Here is a 24,735-nt window from a genome sequence, read left to right as displayed (position 1 = left end):
CCTGCCATTTACTGTATATTTCCTCTTGAATTTGACCTTCCAAAACTCATGACCTCATACTTGTGCACATTAAACTCCATCTGTCATTTCTCTGCTCAACTTTCTAATTGATCTATATCCTGCTGCATCTTTTGACAACCTTCCTCACTATCCACAACTCCATTAATTTTTATGTCATCTACAAACTTACTAATCTGACCATTGACATTTTCATTCAAATCATTTATATAAACACACACACATTTTAAACAACAGAGGTCTCAGCACTGATCCTGGCAGAACACCACTGGTCACAGAGCTCTCGTCAGAAAAATCACTTCTCCACAACTTCCCTCTAGTCTCCTATAACCAAGCCAATTTACCAAGTTACCATATATTCCATGTTATTTAGCTTCTGGACCAGCATCCCATGAGGGTCCTTGTCAAATGCTTTAGTAAAATCCATGTAGACAACCTCCACTACCCTACCTTCATCATCATTCTTCATCACTTCGTCAAAAAGCTCCATCAAATTTGAGAGACAAGATCTGTCCCACACAAAGCCATGCTGACTATCCCTAATAAGTGCATTTGGAAAAGAATGGAAGTAATCCTGCCTCTAAGAATCTTCTCCAATAATTTTCCTATCACTGATGTAAAGCTCGCCAGCCTACAATTTCCTGGATTATTCCTGTTGCCTTTCTTAAACAAAGGAACAACATTGGCTATTCTCCAGTCTCCTGGGACCTCGCCTGTGGCTAAAGTGCATACAAAGATCTCTTTCAAGTCCCCAGCAATCCCCTCCTTTGATTCATTTAGGATGCGGGTATAGATCCAATCAGGCCCTAGAGACTTATCTACATTATTGTTTGAAAGACACCCAAAGCCACCTCCTCCTTAATATCAACATACCCCTCTCTAATCTTCACTCACATTCTTCTCCTTGGTGAATACTGATGCAAACTACTCATTAAGAACCTCACCAATTTCCTCTGGCTCCTCACATAAATTCCCTCCTTTGTCCTTGAATGGACCTGCTCTTTTGCACCTAATATATGCATAAAATGTTTTGGGATTCTCTTTAATCCTGTTTGCTAATGATATTTCATGGTCCCTTTTGGCCTTCTTAATTCCTTGTTTACATTCTTTCCTGCTCCCTTTATATTCCTCAAGGGTCTTGTCTGATTTCAGTTTTGTAAACCTTACATATGCTTCCTTTTTTCTTTTTGACTAAGCTTTCAATATCTCTTATCACCCAATGTTCCCGAATCTTGCCATTCTTATCTTTCATTCTCATAGGGACATACTAGTCCTGAACTCTGATAACTGGCCTTCAAAACACTCCCACATGTCAGATGTGAATTTACGTTCAAACAGCCACTCCCAACTAATTTCTCCAGTTCCTGCCTAATACTGTCGTAATTGACCTTCCCCTAATTTAGTATTTTCACCTGAGAACCAATCTTATCCATAACTACTTTAAAACTTATGGAATTATGATCACTGTTCCCAAAATGCTCCCCTGACTGAGGAACACTCTGACTGAAGGCTGTCTCTCTTTGACTTGACTGAGAACAACACACCTAAGATTTCGAGACATGGTCATTTGGTTGAAACACATCCAATCAGGCCCGAGAGACTTATCTGCATTATTGTTTGAAAGACACCCGAAGCCACCTTCTCCTTAATATCAACATACCCCTCTCTAATCTTCACCCACATGGTATACTGCTGGCACATGGTGTTAGTATGATATTGATCTATCACATTGACATAGGGCACTGTGTCCACATCCTTGACTGATCATTGCTGACAACTGTGTCAGGCTGCTTAGTTTCTGTTCAAAGTAGAAGTACTGTGAATTTTTAGCTGTGACTGAGGGGTTTAAGCAGAAAAAGGCAAGAGAAGGCAGAGATGCTGTTCGCATTCAACAAGGTGCAAAGTGGGTGATTGCTAAGAGAGCAAGTGAGGATCTCTGAAATGCACCCTGGTCTAGTCCCTAAAAGTGCTTGTCCCAGTGTGCTGGCAGCAGCATTACTTTGATAAGTGTCAATGCACTCCAAAGTGCAGAATTGAAGTGCTAAGCTATATTATGAATGGATGGGAGATATATCATGATGGTGCCGTGAAGCTGATACAGGTCCAATACCAATCTCTACGGATGGAGGCTGAGGGCAGCCATTACCCATCAATCATGACCTGAGATGTTGGTGACTGCTGTCCAAGATGGAAACCTGGCAGTGCTAGTGGTAAGCTGGAGCCACCACGTCCAACTCTGATTTTCACGTTAAGACTCGTTTCTGAAGAGTAGATGATAGATTGCGACTGTTACATGGGACGACACCAATAGCATTGACATTGGCAGTAGAGAAGTCAGTTTTGAGAATCTTGGCTTTGAAATTCCTTTGTTCTAGGTCCTTTTCATGGTCGCAGTCTGCCAACATTCAGGGTGAGAGAGTCACTATTACATTTCTTTGCCTGGAGTGTAGGGATGTTTAATGGCTGTTCTCAGGCTGTGGCCTTGACAATGCATTAATACATCAGGGTCCAACGCACACAGAGTGGAGGTTCCATTTGGTCTTTAACACGGTTTATTGTATATTCCTGGAAGGGTAAAACATATCTGCAGGATATGTTTTCCTGCTGCGAGTGAGGTGGGTTAGCAGTATTTCATTATCTCTTCATTTTATCTCTCCATTTGAAGATTCCCTGACTCTCCATGTGTGGAATTCCATGGGTCCACACAGAACTCTGCCAGACAGTTATTGAATTTACATCCTCAGTCATCTTTTGGCTGTACCAGTCATTTTTAAAATAAAAAGCACTTAGGAATTAAAAGGTCAATTCATACTTAAGTACTTTGCAGTTCTGATCCATCATCAAGACATAAGATGTAATGTCAGAGAGAGATATTGGAACTCAGCATGATAGTAAGGAATATATTTGCTGAATGTTTTTTCTCAGCAGATTGAATGGTCAGATGTACTGCACAAGAGGAGTGGGCTTGTTATACCAAATACAATAGCACTTCTATGTTTTATTTTCTAATAGAATGAAATATTGGAGTTGCTGTAAGATAAAGACCACAGAGTTTGAAGAGTTTATTGAACAGCCTGGCTGCATCAAGGGCAAGCATCTTTGGACCAAGAAAGAAGCAGTAAGTGCCATGTGGAATCCTATCGTTGTGATACAATCAGCAATTACAATGGTCCTGTTTTGGCATAATTTTGAGCTTGTAGTTTAAATCCACTCTGGCAACTACAAAGATTTTGGGTAATTTTAGCTTATTTTTTCATATGCCATCCTGAGATAAAATATTTTCAGAGATATAAAGTAAACCAAGAGATTAAGGATGGAAAGATGATTGTCTGTAGTAAACCCAAGAAAGTGGGCAGCACGGTGGCACAGTGGTTAGCACTGCTGCCTCACAGCGCCAGAGACCCGGGTTTAATTCCCGCCTCAGGCGACTGACTGTGTGGAGTTTGCACGTTCTCCCCGTGTCTGCGTGGGTTTCCTCCGGGTGCTCCGGTTTCCTCCCACAGTCCAAAGATGTGCAGGGTCAGGTGAATTGGCCATACTAAATTGCCCATAGTGTTAGGTAAGGGGTAAATGTAGGGGTATGGGTAGGTTTCGGGTCGGTGTGGACTTGTTGGGCCGAAGGGCCTGTTTCCACACTGTAATCTAATCTAATCTAATCTAATCTAAAGGTAAAGAGATTCGAATCAGACAAAGATGGTCCAGTCTGAGTCAAGGTAATAGTTCCCCATGACATGTTATCTTGGAGCTACGATAGGGGGCATACAAACAAGGAGCAGAAGTTGGCCATTCAGCACCTCAAATCTGCTCTGCCATTCAGTAAGATCATGACTAATCTAACTGTAACCCTGAATGTGCATTTCTATCCATCCCTGATAACATTTTCACTCCCTGAAGAGTGAAGAAACTATCCACGACTGCTGTGAAAATATTCAAGGACACTGCCTCTTCCTGAAGAATTCCAAAGCGATACAAACCTCAGAAAATATTTAGTTTTCTTTCCGTTTGAAATGGGCAACTCCTGATTTTTAAAACAGTGACCCTACATTCTAGGTTTTCCCACAGTGTGGAGCATTCTTTTCACATCTACCTTGTCAAGAATCCACAGGATCTTTTACTTCAGTCAAGTCATCTCTTACTGTCTAAACTCACAGATACAAGTAACTTCCTTCCTGTCGCATGGCTGCTGTGAGGTTCTGCTGTCAATCTCAGACCTCTAAGATCCATGTATTAGGAAAAAGTATTACAGGGAATGTTGGATACAAGCTTAGCCTGTTTAACCTTTCCAGATAAGAAGCTACTCACGACTGCCATTCTAGGGTCTAGCTTAGAAAGCTATCTCTGAATTGCTTTCTAAGTGTTTACATTCATTCCATAAATCAGGCGACCAAAGCTTTATGCAATACAAGACAATGTTCTTTTTAACTTGAGTGTAAGTGCATTTCTGGTAGCTTTCCTAATAGTGAAATGTCAGAGAAGTCAAGTTGCAGCTATTTTCACTGAGGAAGATACCTGAAATCTTCCAGAACTAGTGATCTAGGTGGCTTGGGAGAATGAGGAATTGAAGGAAGTTGGTATTACTTTCCTTAAAAAAAAAGGGCTGTAAGGTGATAAATCTGCAGGACATGATGGATGGTCTACCTTCAGGGTGAAGAAGGAGCTGGCTAGAGAGAGAGTTGTTGTGTTGGTGATTATCTTACAAAATTCTGTTGATTCTAGAATGATCCCTATGGAGTCAATCATTCTTTCAGTAAGAACAGAGAAAATGGTAAAAGGTGGTGGGGGGGGCGGGGGAAGGTGTGGCATTGTTAGTCAAGGACAGTATTAGTTGCAGAAAGGATGTTTGAGGACTCGTCTACTGAGGTAGTGTGGGCTGAGGTTAGAATCGGAAAAGGAGATGTCACCTATTGGGAGTTTTCTATAGGCCTCCGAATAGTTCCAGAGATGGAGAGGATAGGAGAGCAAAGATGATCCTCGATAGGAACGAGTATGACAAGGTAGTTGTTATGGGGGACTTTAACTTTCCAACTATTGACTGGGAATACTATAGTTCAAGTATGTTATATGGGTCAGTTTTTGTCCAATGTGTGCAGGAGACACAGTATGTAGACAGGCCAACAAGGGGCGAGGCCACATTGGTACTGGGTAATGAACCTGGCCAGATGTTCGATTTGGAGGTAGGTGAGCACTTTGGTGATAGTGACCACAATTCGGTTATGCTTACTTTAGTGATGGAAAGGGGTAGGTGTATACCGCAGGGCGAGAGTTATAGATGGGGTAAAGCAATTATGGTGTGATGAGAGAAGATTTAGGATGCATTGGTTGGAGAAGTAAACTGCAGGCGCTGGGCACAATTGAAATGTGGAGCTTATTCAAGGAACAGCTGCTGCAGATACTTGATAGGTATGTACCTGTCAGGCAAGGAGGAAGTTGTTGAGCATGGGAGCCATGGTTTACTAAGGAAGTTGAATCTCTTGTCAAGGGGAAGAAGAAAGCTTATGTTAGGATAAGATGTGGTGGCTCAGTTAGACCACTTGAGAGTTACAAGTTAGCAATTCTGAAAAACATAAAAATAGGTAAGTCCCCTGGGCCATATGGGATTTATCCTAGGATTCTCTGGGAAGCCATGGAGGAGATTGCCGAGCCTTTGGCTTTGATCTTTGTCATCATTGTCAACAGGAATAGTGCCAGAAGACTGGAGGGTAGTAAATGTTTTCCCCTTGTTCAAGAAGGGGAGTAGAGACAACCCTGGTAATTATAGATTAGTGAGCCTTGCTTCGGTGGTGAGTAAAGTGTTGTAAAAGGTTATCAGAGATAGGATTTATAATCATAAAGAAAGGAATAAGTTGATTAGGGATAGTCAACACAGTTTTGTGAAGGGTAGGTTGTGCCTCACAATGAGTTCTTTGAGAACGTGACCAAACAGGTAGATGAGGGTAAAGCAGTTGATATGGTGTATATGAATTTCAGTGGTGTTTGATAAGGTTCCACATGGTAGGTATTGCACAAAATATAGAGGCATGGATTGAGGATGACTTACCGGCTTGGATCAGAAATTGGCTAGCTGAAAGAAGACGGAGGGTGGTAGTCGATGGGAAATATTCATCTTTGAATTCAGTTACTAGTAGTGTACCACAAGGATTTGTTTTGGATCCACTGTTGTTTGTCATTGTTATAAATGACCTGGATGAGGGCATAGAAGATTAGGTTAGTAAATTTACAGATGACATGAAGGTTGGTAGAGTTGTGGATAGTGCTGAAGGATGTTGTAGGTTACAGAGGGACATAGGTAAGCTGCAGAGCTGGGCTGAGAATTGGCAAATGGAGTTTGGAAAAGTGCAAGGCGATTCACTTTGGAAGGAGCAACAGGAACGCAGACTACTGGGCTAATGGTCATTCTTGGTAGTGTAGATGAGCAGAGAGAACTCTGTGTCCATGTATCTAGATCCCTGAAAGTTGCCACCCAGGTTGATAGGGTTGGTTAAGAAGGCATATGATGTGTTAGCTTTTATTAGTGGAGGGATTGAGTTTTGGAACCATGAAGTCATGTTGCAGCTGTACAAACACTGGTGCGGCAGCATTTGGAGTATTGCGTACAGTTCTGGTCACCGCATTATCGGAAGGATGTGGAAACTTCGGAAAGGGTTCAGAGGAGCTTTACTAGGATGTTGCCTGGTATGGAGAGAAGGTCTTAAGAGAAAAGGCTGAGGGACTTTAGGCTGTTTTTGTTTGAGAGGAGGTTGGGAGGTGACTTAATTGTGACATATAAGATCATCAGAAGGTTAGATAGGGTAGACAGTGAAAGCCTTTTTCCTTAGATGGTGATGGCTAGCACAAGGGGACATAGTTTTAAACTGAGTGTTAGATATAAGACAGATCTCAGAGGTAGTTTCATTACTCAGAGTAATAGGGGCGTGGAACGTACTACCTGTAGCAGTAGTAGACTTGCCAACTTTAAGGGCATTCAAATGGTCATCAGTTAGACATATGGACGAGAATGGAATAGTGTAGGTTATATGGACTTCAGATTGGTTTCACAGGTCGGCGCAACATTGAGGGCCAAAGGGCCTGTTCTGAGCTGTAATGTTCTATGCTTTTGTCATGACCTACTGGAAATTAAGCCCCACTATTCCCGGAGTCATGATGAATGTTTAAAACTTTAATGAAGCTAACAAAACACCACTTTGCCTGAGCAGCAGTAAATAAGAGACAAAAAGCAAAAAAAAGGTTTCTTCAATAAAAGTAACAAAACAATTTATTGTAACATTCTTAATTTTAACAAGAGCAGTAAAATAACTAATTTATGTAGCTTAAACTTTATTTTAAATTCTTGTACACACACATAGAAATACAAAGAAAAATAAATGCAATTATTATGAGCGGAGGGAAAAAAATAAAGGAATATAGTTCTATATCATAAGTCCAAACTTAGAAACTTAGATGATCATTTCCTTTAATGATGCCTCAATGTTATTTGTACAGCAATGATCAGCCTTTAGTTCACTGGTTCCTTGGTTAGACTCAGCGGTCTTTTACTTCAGTGTTCCTCCTTTTAGTGACTCCGAATGTGGTTTTTCTGTGCTCTTTTGACAGTGAGTTAGAGAAAGCAATTTTTCAGAGAGACAGAGAGAGATCAAGCTTGCTCTCTTCTGTTTTCATTTTCCCTTACACGATTGGTGTTAAACTGCAGTTGATTCAGTCAGAAGCTTGTTACTACACTGAGCTCTCCTGAAGCCACAACAACTGCGGCCAATTGAAAGATCATCAAAAGCCTGTCTCTTTGCAGAATTCCCCTGAATACACACAGATGGTGTCATTGTGTCTGGATTTACTATCTCCAGAAGTAACAAGTCTTTATATTCTGCCCTTTTTAAAGCTGTGAAGAAAATGAGGACTCAGATTCTGGATATCAGAGGAGAATGTGTGGTGCTGGAAAAGCACAGCAGGTCAGGCAGCATCAGAGGAGCAGAAGAATATACGTTTCAAACATTTCCTGATGAAGGGCTTATGCCTGAAATGTCGATTTTCCTACTCCTCGGAGGTTGCCTGACCTGCTGTGCTTTTCCAGCACCACACTCTTGACCTTTTAAAGCAGTGTCCATTTTTCTCATTCTCAAGCCATGGTCCAAAAGAATAAGAGGATGTTGTCTCTTACAAACCACTGAAATATTGTAACTATATTCACCTGACAGGAATTGTTTCTGGATCCCTTTGGTGGAGAACACATTGCGTATAAAGCTCCTGAAACTGTTCAATCTATTTTATACCAGAAGAGAGATGAGCCATAAAAGTAGCATAGAAAGGATTTGCTAAAGATACTAAATCACACAGGTTAGGTAGGATTTTATTCCCAGTTTGTGCTGGGAAATCTGAACCCAGCCAGGGTAGTGGTGGGCAGTACAATCAACATCAGTTCCCCATGACAAGTGAAGATTAAAAACCAGACAAGATTCCTGCAGTTGTCTAATGTCCAGTGAGTCAGTGCCAAATATGTGTTTACCACTGAGTTTGTAGGAAACCACCTGAATTCATTCAACAGTGAGGCCTGGTATATTGGATTGGTCCATTGTATAGTTTGTACATTTTGTGATTGTATCTTCATTGTAGACTTCCCCAAACCCTTGTACTGAAGAGCAACGTACATTGAGATGGCACAACATAGCATGTCAGGAGCATCCATTCAGTCCACTTTCTCCCAGTTTCTATTTGAATTTGAAAACATTAAAACTGCTACGGTCATCTAATTTTTAAGATATAGGTGGAATTTTCTGACTTTGGTCTCAGACAGAGCAGTGCGACCACTCAGCGACTGGGAACCCATTTGACAATTTGGTGGGCTTTGTCAAAGAATGTGTTAATGTAAACAATAAAATACTAAAATAACTTTGTGCAGATGTTGGAAATCAGAAATAAAAACAGAAATTGGTGGAAAACCTCAGCAGGTCTGACTGTATTTGCGGAGAGAAAGCAAGGCTAATGTTTCAGGACCAGTGACCCTTCTTAGAATTGATTTTAGCTAAGGAAAGATGTGGTGGGGGAGGGGAGGAGAAGAAAACAACAGGTAGGGCTAGAGCCCAAAAAGAGAGAAACAGTTGAGCAGACAAAAAATGGGTAAAGGTCATCTTGGAATAATCAGTAGCTGCTAATGGAGACCTTTAATAGCTGACAATGGGATGTTTGTTGGAGTAACCCATGTGATGGCAAGGCCTGGTGCCCATGGGCTGGAGTAAGGACATGAGAGAAAGTGCTCAGGCCCTAAAACTGTTGAAGTTGATGTTGAATCCAGAAGGCCACAGAGTTCCCAAGTGGAAAATGAGGTGGAATGATACCATGATCATGAACCAGTGTCACATATCTACATGTTTAACATCTACCATGCACTCAAATCTGCCTTCTCTTGCCTTAAAAGTTATACCCAAAATGTCACAAGCAAACTTACTGTGCAAAGTGTATGTGATATTCAACTCATTATCCAATCTTAAATCATACAGACTAAAGATATTAGTCCCATATTGCCATATCGGTGAGCTGGTTACTTCGCTAAGCCTTCAAGGTTTTGAGACAACCATTTACATGAATCAGAACCTGACTTGAGCAGTTGGCCTAAGAATGCATTTTCTCGTACTCGTACCGACTATATTTCTGTTTTAGGACAAAAAACTGGTTGGCTGTCGGCATGATTGGCACCAGACTGGCAGCGAGGTAGTCATCACAGTCTACGCAAAAACATCTAACCCAGAGCTCAGCTACATAGATGCTAACCGCACAATGGTAAGTGCAACATCACTTAAACCCCAGAATTTAAAAACCTTTAACAGTTGTAGATGGGAAAATCAAAGTACTTTGAACAATTTGAAATTTTTATTTATTTCTGAGAAACTTAAGTGAAAGCATTTAAGACTAAAAGAGATATCATAAGAGGTTTTGACAAATGAGAGTGTTCCTTTATGAGCCTTTTACTGAATTTTCCGATTTTTGGCAAGCTCCTTCTTTGGATAAGATTCATGGCATTGGTCCGCTGTGGCCAACGTTGACTTTTCTCATTAATGATACAACTAGCCTGTTCACTTGCTGCATCCTGGAATCCTGCAGCAGGTGAGGCAGCGGTGCTTGCTATTTTCAGGATGATACAACTCCCGTGGCATCACATTGAAACCCAATTGTGCATCACTTTAGAAGCTTCAGGCCAAGAAGTGCTGCTCACACTGTGGTATTCCAGTGTTACCCTAAAGGAAATGGCCCAAAAAGAAGTTATTTCCTCCCTTTGCGCATAGGGACCTCAAGATCCTAGTGAATGAGGTGATAGAGAAGACAGCAATCCTTTATCTGACTGACTGGCAAAGGAGGCCACAGCGGGTGGCATGATGGCTCAATGGTTAGCGCTGCTGCCTCACAGTGCCAGGGACCCAGGTTCATTTCCTGCCTTGGGCGACTGTCTGTGTGGAGATTGCACATTCTCCCAGTGTCTGCGGGGGTTTCCTCCAGGTGCTCCAGCAAAGATATGCTGGTCAGGTGAATTGGTCATGCTAAATTGCCCATAGTGATTGGTGCATTAGTTAGGGGAATGGGTCTGGGTGAGTTACTCTTCAGAGGATTGGTGTGGCCTTGTTAGGCCGAAGGGCCTGTTTCCATTCTGTAGAGAATCCAAGCACCAGACTTAGCTTGGACTGAGATAACAGCCAGGGTTACAAGAAACATACAGCAGAGCAGGAAGAAGGTTAACTATCTCTGTGTCACAAAGGTAAGTGCCTTCATCTTTTTTTTTTGCTACCTTACACTCAGAGGACCAGCTGCTGTAACTCTGCCATTGAATGTGCTCATGGACTGCAACTCTCAGTATTGCATACAGCAAGTCCACGCAACAACTCACACCCATCTGGTCCTCCAAACAACTAACTTTTCCTGCATTCTGTGCTTTCAACTCACACGCTGGAGATTCCTCACCTCTCTAGCTCCTGCACCATTCCTAATGGCTCTCCATCCACCATTCTCAGTCTCTCTCTGGTCTTATTGCAGGAAAGCTTGTCTAACAACCAGGAATAGATAGGTGAAGATTGGCTCCTCATTCCACATGAAGAGTTGTTAGATGTGGCCAGAGCAGCACTTAAGCACTTGTGTAGATGTGGACATCTCCATGAGCTGAGTGAGTTTTACTGTGCACTGCTCTCCCATTACCACCTGAACAAGCTTGTGTCTTTCTAATAAGAACTAATGCCCTCTCTGCTCTTCTGCTATTGAGCATATTGAACTTATGCTTTAAGAGGCGTTCACCCTAGACCCTCAGCTCCACCTTTGAAGAGAAATCCTTAGAGGGTGCAGGTGTCAGTGCACCCTCCATCAGCTGAGACACTTTTGGTCTTGATGAATTCTCTTTCTAGGTTAGACTCGGGAACACAGTCTGGTGAGTACAATGCTGATACACCCCTTCAGTTGGTCAAGGAACAAACAGCCCCTTTCACTGGCACTTGGCCATTAATGACATTGTCAAAATGCACAGAGAGGTAAGCAATGACAGGCAGGTTTGTCAAAGACATTCTGTCAGTCAGTATACTGGATCAAAGGATGGAGGAGTCCACCAACACTACCAGTTCTGTGCTGGTTCTGGCTCTGGCTGTCATCATTGACAGACTGGTTACCTTCATGGAGACCTAGGGCCAGGACAGTTAATGTCTGCAGACATGCACACAGACTTATACTCCATCTTTCTAATTATTGGTGCTCAGCATCACTGGTAAGGTGAGAAGGGACGCGGGACCTCAGTCTCACTCCTGGAGCCCCTTCCTCTTAGGAAGATAGAACGGTGCTGGCAGGCACCCATAGGGAGGAGGGGCTAAACACAGAACCTCCAGAAATTCCATCAGGACACTCCTGAGATGACCAGCTTCTGCATCACCTCCTGCCTGTGAAGTCAGTGTCTGTATAAGTTCAAGCCACAGAGCGTTGAGCCTTTATCTGGCCAAGACATTTTGAGTAAACTTTGAAGATCGAGTATCCCCAGGATGACCAGCCAAGTCTTCCAAGCCAAGAGATGAACAGGAGGTGCCCCAGGATTGCTCCCAACCTGCTGCTTATTGTGAGGGACTGCACAACACTCTGATTCCATATGCTTACAGAAGCCTGCAAAGCTACTTAACTTCAGTGCTGTTTTATATTAGTGCTCTGTCTCACTGACTGCTGCTTTCTCCTTAATGGTGAGGAGGACCTGTATGATCCAGATAGTTGAAAGTGAGATCAGCTAAAAATACCAAGAGTTTTGTCTAAGTGTTGAATCATGTTTTAAGGAGCGTATCTGTCATCTCCTAGCAGCCATCCCTGTATGGGCCAAGGACCTCGGAAGGATGCAGATTTTTGTGAGTTCACTGATATTTAAGTGTCATAGTAGGGTATCTAGTGCTGATCTCCAAGATCTGGTATTGTTGCTCACAGCTAAGTTGAAAATGAATGGAGGGGAAGCTTATCGGTTGATAAAGTCTGCAGGTTGGTGATAGGATATTCTCAAAGCAACATGGGTGCAGCTTTGACCTGCACTTAGGGGAGGGCAGAAATGTTGAAGAAACCCACTGTCCAGGCTGCTTGACTCTCCTCAGGATGGGGGCTGGGTTTAAACTGGTGTAATCTGAAAAAAGTGGCATTTGCAATATCCTGAACACATCTGTGGGTTGCGATTTGTGGAAGGGGAGGGGAGGTACCTCACAGGTTCCCAATTGCTCCCTGAAACAAGCCACTGGTATAAACATTCAGGGTATCTGTGATCCTGACAGCCACTGGATGAGATGGCCAACCAGTCCTTCTGAGTGTAAAGTCATGCTATAGCAGATTGCACCATTTAGCAATAAGAATTTGGAATATCCTTAGCCTGCATCTATATAGTGGACGGGAGAACTGGAGAAAATGACCACAAGGTCGGTATGTGTGGGTCTGGTCATTCTCCTCTGCCTCCTTCAGAGATTCTTCTCCATCTACACAATGGTGCGACAGATTGCTATTCTTGCTGTCAATATTGTAATTTCCTTCGATACTGTCTTTGACTATTCATCAGAGCTACAAGGGATCCACTAATAACGAGTGAATAATCTGTGGAGAGTGCTGGAAATAGAGGACATGAATAGGAAGGGTTTAGAGGGCTATGGGCAAATAGGACGAGATTAATTTAGGATATCTGGTCGGAATGGACAAATTGGACCAAAAGGTCAGTTGCCGTGCTGTACATCTCTATGACTCTATAACTCAGGTACTCCTGGACCCTCATCAGCCACAATGAAGCATCGTGTTATGCCCTGAACCAGCATACCATAAAGGCTTCATAAGAAGGCCAATGTCTTGCCTGTTTAGTAAGTATATAACCTTATCCAAATGTATGTTGCAGATCCAAAGTGCTAATTCTACAGTGGTGACTAAAATTCTGGCATTAATCCATTATGGTAGCAGCCTCTCCCAAACAAAGCCATCCTGGAACACCATAGACCAGAATGGTTCAGTGTGAACGAGGCAGTATTAAAATATCTTCCAATGTCAGGTGTGAAATGAGAAATAGAAATATTTAAGTCCAGATGGGACCATTAAATTAGTATCTGAGTAGATTTGTTTATCTGATGTGACAAAGTCGCAAATATAGATTACCCGAGTATCGATTATCTGGTTTTCGGATTATCTGAAGATTTCAAGGTCCCGCAAAAACGTTACAAAGAGGTAAGTGTATTCAGTTGACCTGGTCTGAAGAACATATGAAAACACTGGCAAAAACAAAGAAACGCAAGCAGCTCAAGCCTCAGCGACTGGATTGTTTTTTTAGGTAAGAGTAGTTACACAGCCCTTTGCAAAAGTAAGTGTTTTACAGTATTCCCATCATTTTACCGGGCCGTTCATTAAAAAAAAGGTTGAGAACGTAAACGCACGCGTGAGACGTTGCTTCTACCTTTCTATCACGTGACTGAGTTCCCAGAAACTGTCAAATGCTGTTGCGATTGTAGAAGCTGTTCAGGTCTTTGTTTAATGCTGTCTTCATCACTCCTTGCCAAATGGTAACTACTGCTGCATTTTTTAAAAAAGTTTTCTTCCTGTTCCAACCCCATCCTGTTGTTGTTGTTCTGCTTCCCCACATGTACATTTATCCCTATGACTTAACCATTAACGCTCCAAATTTCCACCAAGTCCTCAGGAATATGTTTCACGTAGAGTCATAGAAACAAATTCTTTGGTCCAACCTATCCATTCCAATCAGATATCCTAGATATATCTAGTCCCACTTGCCAGTATTTGGTCAACATCCCTCTAAATCCTTCATATTCATATATCTATCCAGATGCCTTCTAAATGTTGTAATTGTATCAGCCTCTACCACTTCCTCTGACAGCTCATTCCATACACACACACACCACCCTCTGCATGAAAACTTTACCCGAGATCTCTTTTAAATCTTTTCCCTCTCACCTTAAACCTGTCCTCTTGTTTTGGACTCTCCTACCTCAGGGAAAAGACCTTGTCTATTTACCCTATCTGTGCCCTCATGATTTTATATACATCTATAAAGTCACCCTTCAGCCTCTAATGCTCAAGGGAAAATAGCCCCAGCTTATTCAGCCTCTCCCCACAGCGCAAACCCTCCAATCCTGGCAACATCCTTGGAAATCCTTTCGGAGCCCGTTCAAGTTTCACAATGTCCTTCCTATAGCAGGGAGACCAGAATTGCACACAAAATTCCAAAAGTGACCTACGTAATGTCCTGTACAGCCACATGATCTCTCAACTCCTACAGTCAATGCATTGACCAATAAAGGAAGCATACCAAACGTCGTCTTCAGTATCTTATCTAGCTGCAACTCTACTTTGGTCTCTTTGCTCAGCAACACTCTCCAGGACCTTACCATAAAGTGTGTATGTCCTGTCTGGATTTGCCTTTCCAAAATGCAGCACTTGACATTTATCTAAATTAACTCCATCTGCCACCCCTTGGCCCATTGATCCATGTGATCAAGATTCTGTTGTACTCAGAGGTAACCTACTTTGCTGTCCACTACACCTTCAATTTTGGTGGCATCTGAAATCTTATGAACTATACCCCTATGTTCACATCCAAATCATTCATATAAATGACAAAAAGCAGTGGACCCAGCATCGAACCTTGTGGCACACTGCTGGTCACCAGCCTCCAGTCCGAAAAGCAACCCTCCACCACCACCCTCTGTTTTCTACCTTCAAGCCAGTTCTATATCCAAATGGCTAGTTCTCCATGTTTTCCATGTAAGCTAACCAGCCTACCATGAGGAACTATGTCGAACACCTTACTGAAGCCCATTTAGATCACATCCACCATTCTGTCCTCATAAATCCTCTGTTACTTCTTCAAAAAACTCAATTAAGTTAGTGAGACATGATTTCTCACATACAAAGCCATGTTGACTATCCCCAATCAGTCCCTTCCTTTCCAAATTCTTGCACATCCTGTCCCTCAGGATTCCCTCCAACAACTTGCTGACTGTCAATGTCAGGTTCACCAGTCCCATGGTTCCCAGGCTTTTCAAAGAATCCTTACAGTGTGGAAGCAGACCATTTGGCCCAACAAGTCGACACCGACCCTTCAAAAGAATATCCCACCCAGACCCATTCCCCTGCCCTATTACATTTTCCCCTGACTAATGCACCTAACCTACACATACCCTGAACACTATGGACAATTTAGCATGGCCAGTTCACCTAACCTGCACATGTTTGCAATGTGGGAGAAACCAGAGCACCCAGCAGAAACCCACGCAGACACAGGGAGAATGTGCAAACAAGGCTGGAATTGAACCTGGATCTCTGGCGCTGTGAGTCTGCAGTGCAAACCACTGAGCTACCATGCCCCCCAAATCATTGGCGGTGGTTTCCTTAGCATCTATCTTAAATAGTGGCACCACATTAGCCAATTGATGATACAAGTATCTGAGCAAGGGCACAGCAATCACTTCCCTAGATTCCCAGAGTTCCAAAGGAGACCTGATAAGTTCCTGGGGATCTCCCACTTCTTATACTAAAAATAATGCATCAATTCATATTCAAAATCTTGTTGTGTTGCAATTAAAAGCTTTAATATTACAATCAGAAAGGGAAAACTGGATGACCACAATATTTGAGTTGTTTTTGTTTTGTTTTACAGCTAACTATCCATATCATGTTTGAACAGGACAAAGTTTTTCACAAAGTGTTAAATCTGTGGGGCGTAAGTATTTTTCAATTTTTTCCCCACTAATTCTTATGGTATCTAAATGTAACAAATTAGGTACATGGCTTTTGATTTCTTGATCAGCTGAATGGAGTGCTACATTAGAGAACATGATCATGTGACAACATATGGGTACTTGGCTAACTTACATGTTGAACTTTTGAAGTGATATCATTTCAAAGTGATAATACAGTTTTCTCTTATCTCTAAGAGTTGCTGACTTTTGCTAGGGTGTGGTAATTTCTATATCTTCCACAATCTCTAAATGGCCATGTTTTGTATCAGAGTCTGGACATCAATATTAGCATCTCTATTGCTACCTTACTGAGATTAGATAACTCAGTACAAACCAGAGCATCAAACTTGTGAGTAGGTCATTGGAACTCACTTCTAGTGGTAACAATACCTAATCATAAAATTTAGTTCTCAGGACATGGGCATTGCTGGGTAGATCAGTAATAATTTTTTAATGACTTCAACGGTGTGAACTGAAAAATCAAACTCCCCAATTGCCAGAGTTATCACAAATGTGAAAGTTTGATTAACTCACCAAATTGCTGAATTTTACCTAATTGTTCAATTCTGGCTACAAGAATATGCACATCAGGTTATCATCATTAATAAGAAAATCCCTATTTATTGCAATCAAGTAGGTTTAACTAATGGGATGAAAGTAAAATGACAGAGCGAGAGAACAGAAGAGGGAAAAACTCTTTCACAGGATGAACGGCTCTACTGTATTTTGTAAACACAAAGTAGTAAGCACCTACCCAGAAACCAATCAAAAGATTGTTCCTTTGCTGAATGCTTCTGAATACACACAACTAGTCCTGATTGGAAACCAATCTCAAGTATGTCACTGGGCAAGATTTCCCCTGAATATATACACTGATGGAGCCAATTGTGTAGCATTCACCCTCACTGCTTGAATAAGCCGACATTGCATCTACATGGAGTTCCAGTAATGCATTTTTTAAAAATTGCATCTTCTTCCACAGTCCCTTTGTTTAAAGCAGTGTCTTATCCTATTTTATAGCCCACACTCAAAAAAAAAAAGTGGCTTTCACACTTAGTGTTTGGACAGGGCAGCACGGTTGCTCAGTGATTAGCACTGCTGCCCTACAGCGTCAGGGACCCAGGTTCAATTCTAACCTCAGGTGACTGTCTGTGTGGAATTTGTACATTTTCCTAGTGTCTGCATGGATTTCCTCCCACAGTCCAAAGATGTGCAGGTCAGGTGAATTGGCCATGCTAAATTGCCCGTAGTGCTCAGTGATGTGTAGGTTAGGTGCATTAGTCAGGGGAAAATATAGAAGTAACAGGGTAGGGGAATGGGTCTAGGTGGGTTACTGTACGGACGATCGGTATGGACTTGTTAGGCCAAATGGCCTGTTTCTACACTGTAGAGATTCTGTGATTCTTATCATTCCCTAATAGCCCCTTTGGAAGGTGATGCAGAACTGCTTTTTTGAACCGCTGCAGCCCCTGTGGTGCAGATGACTCCTAAGCTGCTGGGGAGGGAGTTATAGGAATTTGACCCAGCAAAAGTGATGATACAATTCCAAGTCAGGATGGCGAGTGGTTTAGAGGTGAATCTGCAGGTGATGCCATTCCCATGTATATACTGTCCCTGTTCTTCTAGATGTTAGATGTCACAGATTGGGAAGGTATTTTCAAAAGGAGCTTGAAGAATTGTTGCAGTGTTTGTTATATGTGGTATACACTGCTGCCAATGTGTATCAGTGTTGGAGGATTCAAGCAAAAGTGCTGAATGAGATGCCAATCAAGTGGCCAGTTTTGTCCTGGATGGTGTCAAGCTTCCTGTATTTCTGGAGCTATATTCATCCAGGCAAATGCAAAATATTCCATCACTCTCCTTGGGGAAGCAGGTAATAAGTTACTTGCTGTTTAGTCACTTATCTTAGTCTGAAAGAAAATTATCACCATTTTTTCCACGTATGGAACCTGGCTTAATTTAAATGGGAGGGTGATGGACATCAGTCTGTCGTATGAGGGCTTGAGATGTTTTATGCATTTGGACAGTTTCAACCCAATTTCTAATGGATCCAATTCCACCAGAGAAAACTATTGACTGAACACCAGATTAAAACACAGTCTCAAACTGAAAATTTTATTTGTGCACCATATTAATTTATAGTTCTTATATCTCAAAGCTTAGATTTACAAGTCCCATGTTTAATATTATGGGAAATTGATTCATGCAGTATGTCCAATGACTGAACACATTCACTTACAGTGTAACAATTTGCTAGATCTTTGGCAGTTTATCATTAGCTTTATAACTATGACTATAACTTTATTACTCTATAATTATAACTAACTTGTCCATATTCAGTATTACATTCTACTTAATATTTATGGTGTCTTCTAATCTCTATGTCAGGAGTTTGTGACTTTAAGCTCATTCAAGAGACTTCAGCAAATAATGCAAGCTGTCAATTAAAGGCAATACTGTACTGTGAAATTGAGTCACTTTGTTCAGCTGAAGGATTTAACTCAGGCACCATTTGCTTTTCAGCTGCATGTAAAAGATCCCAAGGTCTCCAAGGTCACTAGATCAGAATAGGCATTGCCAATGATGCCAACAGCATTGGGTTCAATGTGAATCAATCAGTTTGACTCACTCAAACAGTTCAAGTTCCTGTGGCAACCAACACTTACATCGAGATGCTAGAGCTCATTCCATCACACAACTAACCCGTAAACTCTCCAGCTGTTAACCCCTGGCCATTGGAATGTCAGAGGGAATTACAACTTTGTGAATGACCTGTTTGATCATATTATGAACACACTTTTCTTGACCATTAAGTGGGACATGAAGCAAGAGCTTCTGGATCAGAGGGGAATGCACCACAGGCATCTTATTCATCGAGTCATAGAGATGTACCGCATGGAAACACCCTTCAGTCCAACTCGTCCATGCCGACCAGATATCCCAAGCCAATCTAGTCCCGCCTGTCAACACCCGGCCCATATCCCTCCAAACCCTTCCTATTCATATACCCATCCAAATGCCTTTTAAATGTCCATTGTCAGTTCTTCTCCCTTTTAAAACTGCTGTTGTTTTGACTTTTTTTTCCAAACTTCCAAAACAATACAATAGCATATAAAACAGTAATTGCTGCTCCTAGAATTTGAGGAAATCACCTCCAACACCTGAAATACCTCAAACAAAAAGGAGCAGCTGTTAAAGCCAGAAATTTTTGCCGTCCTCCATATTGGATTACCCAGAATCCTCCGGAAATAAGATAACGAAAATAGATTATCTAGTTACTTACATTATTAGTTTTCATGGGACCTTGACGTGCACAGGTTGGCTTTTGCATTTGCTTATATAACAATGCTGATTGCACTCCAAAGTATTTTATTAGCTTTGAAATACTTTGGGAACTCCTGAGGTTAAAGAAGTTATATAAGTGCATTTCTTCAATTTCTTTTTCCTTTTTGTGACTCTAAAATTGCTGCTCAAACCTAGTAAAGTTTAGTAATTCCACTTTCCTGCCTCGAAGAGTACAAATTTTATTTCTATTTCTTGCTTTTTAATTAATTTTCTTTTATTAATTCACCTTTGCCTGCTTAATTTGGCAGTTATTCCATGACCCTGTTCTTCCATACTATCTCCAGTTTTTTGCTTCCATGTAACAAAAACTGGCACTTTTATTTCTGTTATTACAGACCTCAGCTTTCAGGTCCCAGGCCACCAGTCCATTCCCACCCATGGTCCATTATCTGCCACTTTTGTTCAGGCTCAGGCTGTTCCCGTACTGCCTCTATTCCCCCAGGCCAGATTTGCATCTGCTGTCAGCTGCATCTTCCTATTTGCCCATGCCAATCTAGTATCCTGTACCCACTGTGTTTGCCACGTTTTAGATTATCTGCATCCTAGTTGTGTTTTTGCAGTTCATAATCCTGGTCTTTAATGCCTGTGAATTTTACATTGGGCTTCTACGTATGCATTGTCCTCATCCAACTCTGCCAATTTGCTATCAGCAGTTTGGTTGGAAAACAACCAAAATTAAATTTGCACATCTTACTTAAGACCCTTCTTGATCAAACCTTTGGGAACTCCTTCAAAAAGTTATTTCAGCTGTCAAATTAAGTTCTCCAATTACGCTGCTGTGACTGCCTTTGGGATTTTATGTATGTTAAAGCTTTATTTAAATGCAAATTGACGCTGCTACTGCTAATTTCAGAGAAAAGCCACCAGCTCCATAGCAGGTAGAAGAGTATCTTATAAAAGCATTAAACATATCTGTAACTGATATTGCGTAACAGGATTTCATTTTTAAAAAGATTTAACCTACTTGTTTAAATCAAACTGCTCAGTAATGTCATTACACAGCTCTGGTGCAGGGTTCGGATGTTACCAATGCACCATAATAAAATTTCAAATCATTTCATTTCCAGTTGCGGATTAGATTTTTGACTCATACAAAGAGAAAATATTGTTGTCATGGTCATAAAATTAGGATTTGTTTTATTGTAGGTAAGAAAATCCTCGTGGCAGCCGAATCAGAGACATGCAAAGATTTAAAGGCTTTTAAGTGTTAAATGGAAAAACACGGCAAAAAATATAACGCTTATTATTAATAATTGTTACATAAACACTTCTGAAGTGAACCAATTCAAATTCAGATGGCTGAGATTGTTCAGTACTAATTTATAACTGGCCAGTAGAGGATGCTCTCTGCACTGCAAGTAAAGATTCCTAAAGTAGCAGTATTTTTAATGAGAAAATATTTGGCAACAGTTGTGTATAGGAGAAAAGTTTTTACTACAGCATTTGAAATTGCCTTGGATGCAATCAGCTTCAGAGCAGCCATTGAGCAAGACTTTGGAAAAGAGTAATTCTGATTTAAATTCACTCCTTTCTTTAGGTTGTTGATGTAGAAAAAAGCTGTGTCAATATGGGCCCAACAAAAGTGGAAATTAACCTTAAAAAAATGGATCCTGTGACCTGGGCCAAACTTGAATTGCCACCTCTCAAAGTTGAAGATAAGGAACAGAGAGAAAAGAATGGAAAGGAAGAAAAAGATAAAGAAAGTAAACCTTTAATCCAGGAGCATAAAGAACTCTACATGGGAGATGAACCACCACCTTTAGAGGATGATGAATCCGATGACAGTTTAGGACTTTCTGATACTGATGAGGAATTTGATTAATGATGCATTTAATGTTGAGTAGCATTTAAGACTCCACAATACGAATAGTGAAAGACCGCTATTGTGCAATTTCATTTGTCTGATGTGGTCTATTAGATTATTTTAGAAGGAGACTGTCTTACAATCAAGAACTTCTGGAACTTAGTTTACAGTGTGGACCATCATGTGATACATGTATCATCACAAAATGTAAAAGACTGCAGGTTGAAAATAAACGATTTTTCAATGACAGCATTTCTGGCATTTTCATCTGACTTTAATTGTGCTCATTGTAATGCCACAACAGTATGAAAATACCAACCAGTTACCAGTATCAATATCTTATCAAATAGACTGGTATGATAATGAAAAACTTAAAAGGAGAAAATTTATTTCTGTCCTGATGACTCAAAATAGACATAGAAAAGAATTGTGAACTGTAAGAAGTGAAGATGTTTGACATTTGTGCTCAATTGTTAAGGGAATGAAATGCAAAGAAAATCAAGCGGATTTGCAAGTATGCCATCCAGGGAAAAAATGGGGAGTTTACAATGTGTTAAAGGGTCATCAATAAAATGGGAGCCTAGGTTGTAATCTTATGTCAAATTAGGCCAGTAGAAGAAGAGGGAATTAGTGGTGAAGAACAGATATATTAGAAAATTCAAAGATCTAAGATAATGCTGCAGGCAGGATGAACTAGAGTGTCAAGGAATACATTTAGACTGGCACATTATCAACCTCAACTTTACTTATGCAATTAATGTGTTGTCTCTTTCAATTGAGGCAATTATCTTAGTAATTAAGAATTTTGCATGATACTTGGGTGTAAACAATCACCATCTATTCATAGAATCAAAGTATACAGCATCAATGAAGGAGGCCACTCAAACCATCCTATGTTTTGGAACAATTTAATCTCACTTTCTGCACTTTTCCCATAACTAAATATTTTCCTTCAAACATTTATCCAGTTATCTTTTGAACTTTGCTATTAAATCTTGTTCCATTAGCCTTTCAGTCAGTGTATTTCAGATCACATCTCAGAGCAATTTAATTCGTTTTCTCTTGTTGAATGTGTTTCTTTTGTGAATCATCTTAAATCTGTCTCCACTCGCTACTGACCTTTTTTCCATTAAGTAAAAGGAGGAATAACTACTTTCAAACAAAACCATTGATAATTTTGAACACCCATCAAATCCTCCTCTGATTCTTAATTTTAAAAAAAAAATCTCCAATTCATGAACCAGTTCATTAAGATTGACAATTAACTCTCAGGTTTTGCTTAAATTTTAAACCAGGCAATTTGACTCTTATGAAAGCTTTGCCCTGTCACCCTATTAAGTTCAAACAGACACAGTGTATGTTGACTTTGTCTGCAAAGACCAGGACTCTGTATTCACATATGTAGCTTCCAGTATACACAGTGCATCTCACTGCCAGCCTCACTGGCAATCCTAATTTGGTTCAGTAGAATTCTTTGCAGTTGGATTATCCAGCAAATGTTCTCCAACTGCAGAATCACATCTAATATTTTACACTGTTACAAGTTTTGGAAGCAATTGCTCATTGGATAGTTAGTAACCATAATATAGTAGTACAAATCGGCTCTGATATAGCACGATAGTTCTGTCCTCATGCAATCTTGCATTATAAGAAAATCGCACAATAGCCACACCATTTAAACTAATGGGGCCGGGATCGCATTTTAGCCAATGCAGGTCAGGAAAGTTCACGTTCTACAAACAATGGTCTAAGTTCTTCAATTGTGTTAAGCTAATTCGTATTGAAGAAACATCGTTGTAGCATACCAACTGTAGAATAAAGTAGCAGAATATTGTGATTTGCAAATTGCAAATGTTCAAAACTGCCAGGTAACCACTCAGTAACAACAGGCTACTACAAAAATACATCTCGGACTAACCCATAATACTCTTTGTACAGCTGAGACTTCAAAGAGCAACACCGAAGTGCCGAACTGTATCTGTTGAGGGTGGGGATCTGTAAAATATCGAATTCTGTGGATGAAGGGCTGCCATGGTGTATGTTCTCATGGCCAACATCGAGGCTCAGAAGAGATGCTGATGAGCTGCTAATACCAGGTAACCACTCCAAATTACAAGTCAGGAATTGGTGTCATCTGGTTTCTAACATACCTGGGAGAATGCCAACCAGCATAAAAATGAGAGATTAGCTAATTGAGGTCTTTATGCACGCAAGTAGGGTCCTCATCTCTTACAAGTGAGATTCTCATCTAGCCATTGAAACCTCAAGGGAAAATTGGAATTTATTTCTCAATGCCAAAAGCCTCAATATTTCATTCGTGTCATTTTCCCCAACTTTCCTACCACTACTCATATCATTATACTGCTGGGAAAATTCCACCCATTGAATACAATAGCAACCAATTTATGAGAAACCCATGTGAAATACGGATTCAGCTGCATCTAGAGTTTTACATTCCAGATCCAGGCACCACACCTCAGCAAGGATGAAAAATCATTAGAAAGAGTGCCACAAGTGATTTGACAAGAATGCTCCAGAGATGAGGAACTTCAGTTAGATGGATAGATTGGAGAAACTTGGGTTGTTCTCCTTGGAAAAGTGAAGATTTGAGAGGAGACTCCGTGTAAAGATTCAATATCATGAGTGTCTGGACAGAATTGATAGGGAGGAAGTGCTTTCATTGGCTGAAGAAACAAGAACCAGAGCTGAAACCAACATGGTCATTTTAAAAGATGAAAGACTTAACAAACAATCCAGGTCTTTTTCAATATATAATTTCAGTTGCATGACAATGTAAATTTTTGCTATAAATTCCGTGTCTTATGATCTTTTACTCCACAATCACCTGACGCGGGAGCAGTGCTTCGAAAGCTAGTGCTTCCAAATACACCTGTTTGACTATAACCTGGTGTTGTGTGATTTTTGACTTTGTCCACCCCACTTCAACACCGGCACCTCCAAATCAAGGGGAAGTTTAGTTTAGTCAAAACAAAGTAAAATAATATAATGTAAATAAAGAAAATATAATTAATATGTAAATTTTTACTAGCAAGTTTGTATAATTAGTTTATATTTATTCTAAGGTTAACAAATAGTTCAAAGTTTGGGAGAAGATTTGTAGCTCGGGTGCTCGTTGTTGTGGTTCTGTTCGCCGAGCTGGAAATTTTTGTTGCAAACATTTCGTCCCCTGTCTAGGTGACATCCTCAGTGCTTGGGAGCCTCTTGTGAAGCTTCTGTGGTGTTTCCTCCGGCATTTATAGTGGCCTATAAATTCGACTGGGACAACACTACCATTATAGGGCAAGCCAAACAAAGAACAGCCAGGGAATTCCTAGAAGCATGGCACTCATCCAC

At 40.8% G+C, this 24,735-nt stretch overlaps 1 protein-coding gene across 1 annotated transcript in view; it reads left to right on the top strand.

Moving 5' to 3' along the window:
* The window catches only part of LOC122557268 (cysteine and histidine-rich domain-containing protein 1-like), a 42,755-nt gene extending 21,122 nt beyond the window's left edge, over positions 1-21,633 (top strand). The window contains exons 8-11 of the mRNA XM_043704788.2: positions 3,031-3,136; positions 9,667-9,786; positions 16,151-16,213; positions 21,115-21,633. Coding sequence (XP_043560723.2) covers positions 3,031-3,136; positions 9,667-9,786; positions 16,151-16,213; positions 21,115-21,399 — 574 coding nt within the window. The 3' untranslated portion in view covers positions 21,400-21,633. The remainder of the gene's footprint in view (positions 1-3,030; positions 3,137-9,666; positions 9,787-16,150; positions 16,214-21,114) is intronic.
* Positions 21,634-24,735: the final 3,102 nt, after the last annotated feature.

Source organism: Chiloscyllium plagiosum, unplaced genomic scaffold (genome assembly GCF_037043375.1).
Source record: "Chiloscyllium plagiosum isolate Xiang-an unplaced genomic scaffold, Cpla_swu_hap1 HiC_scaffold_11, whole genome shotgun sequence".
Lineage (NCBI taxonomy): Eukaryota > Metazoa > Chordata > Chondrichthyes > Orectolobiformes > Hemiscylliidae > Chiloscyllium > Chiloscyllium plagiosum.
Note: the sequence above shows the minus strand (reverse complement) of the source record. Positions and strands in the feature narration are given on the sequence as shown.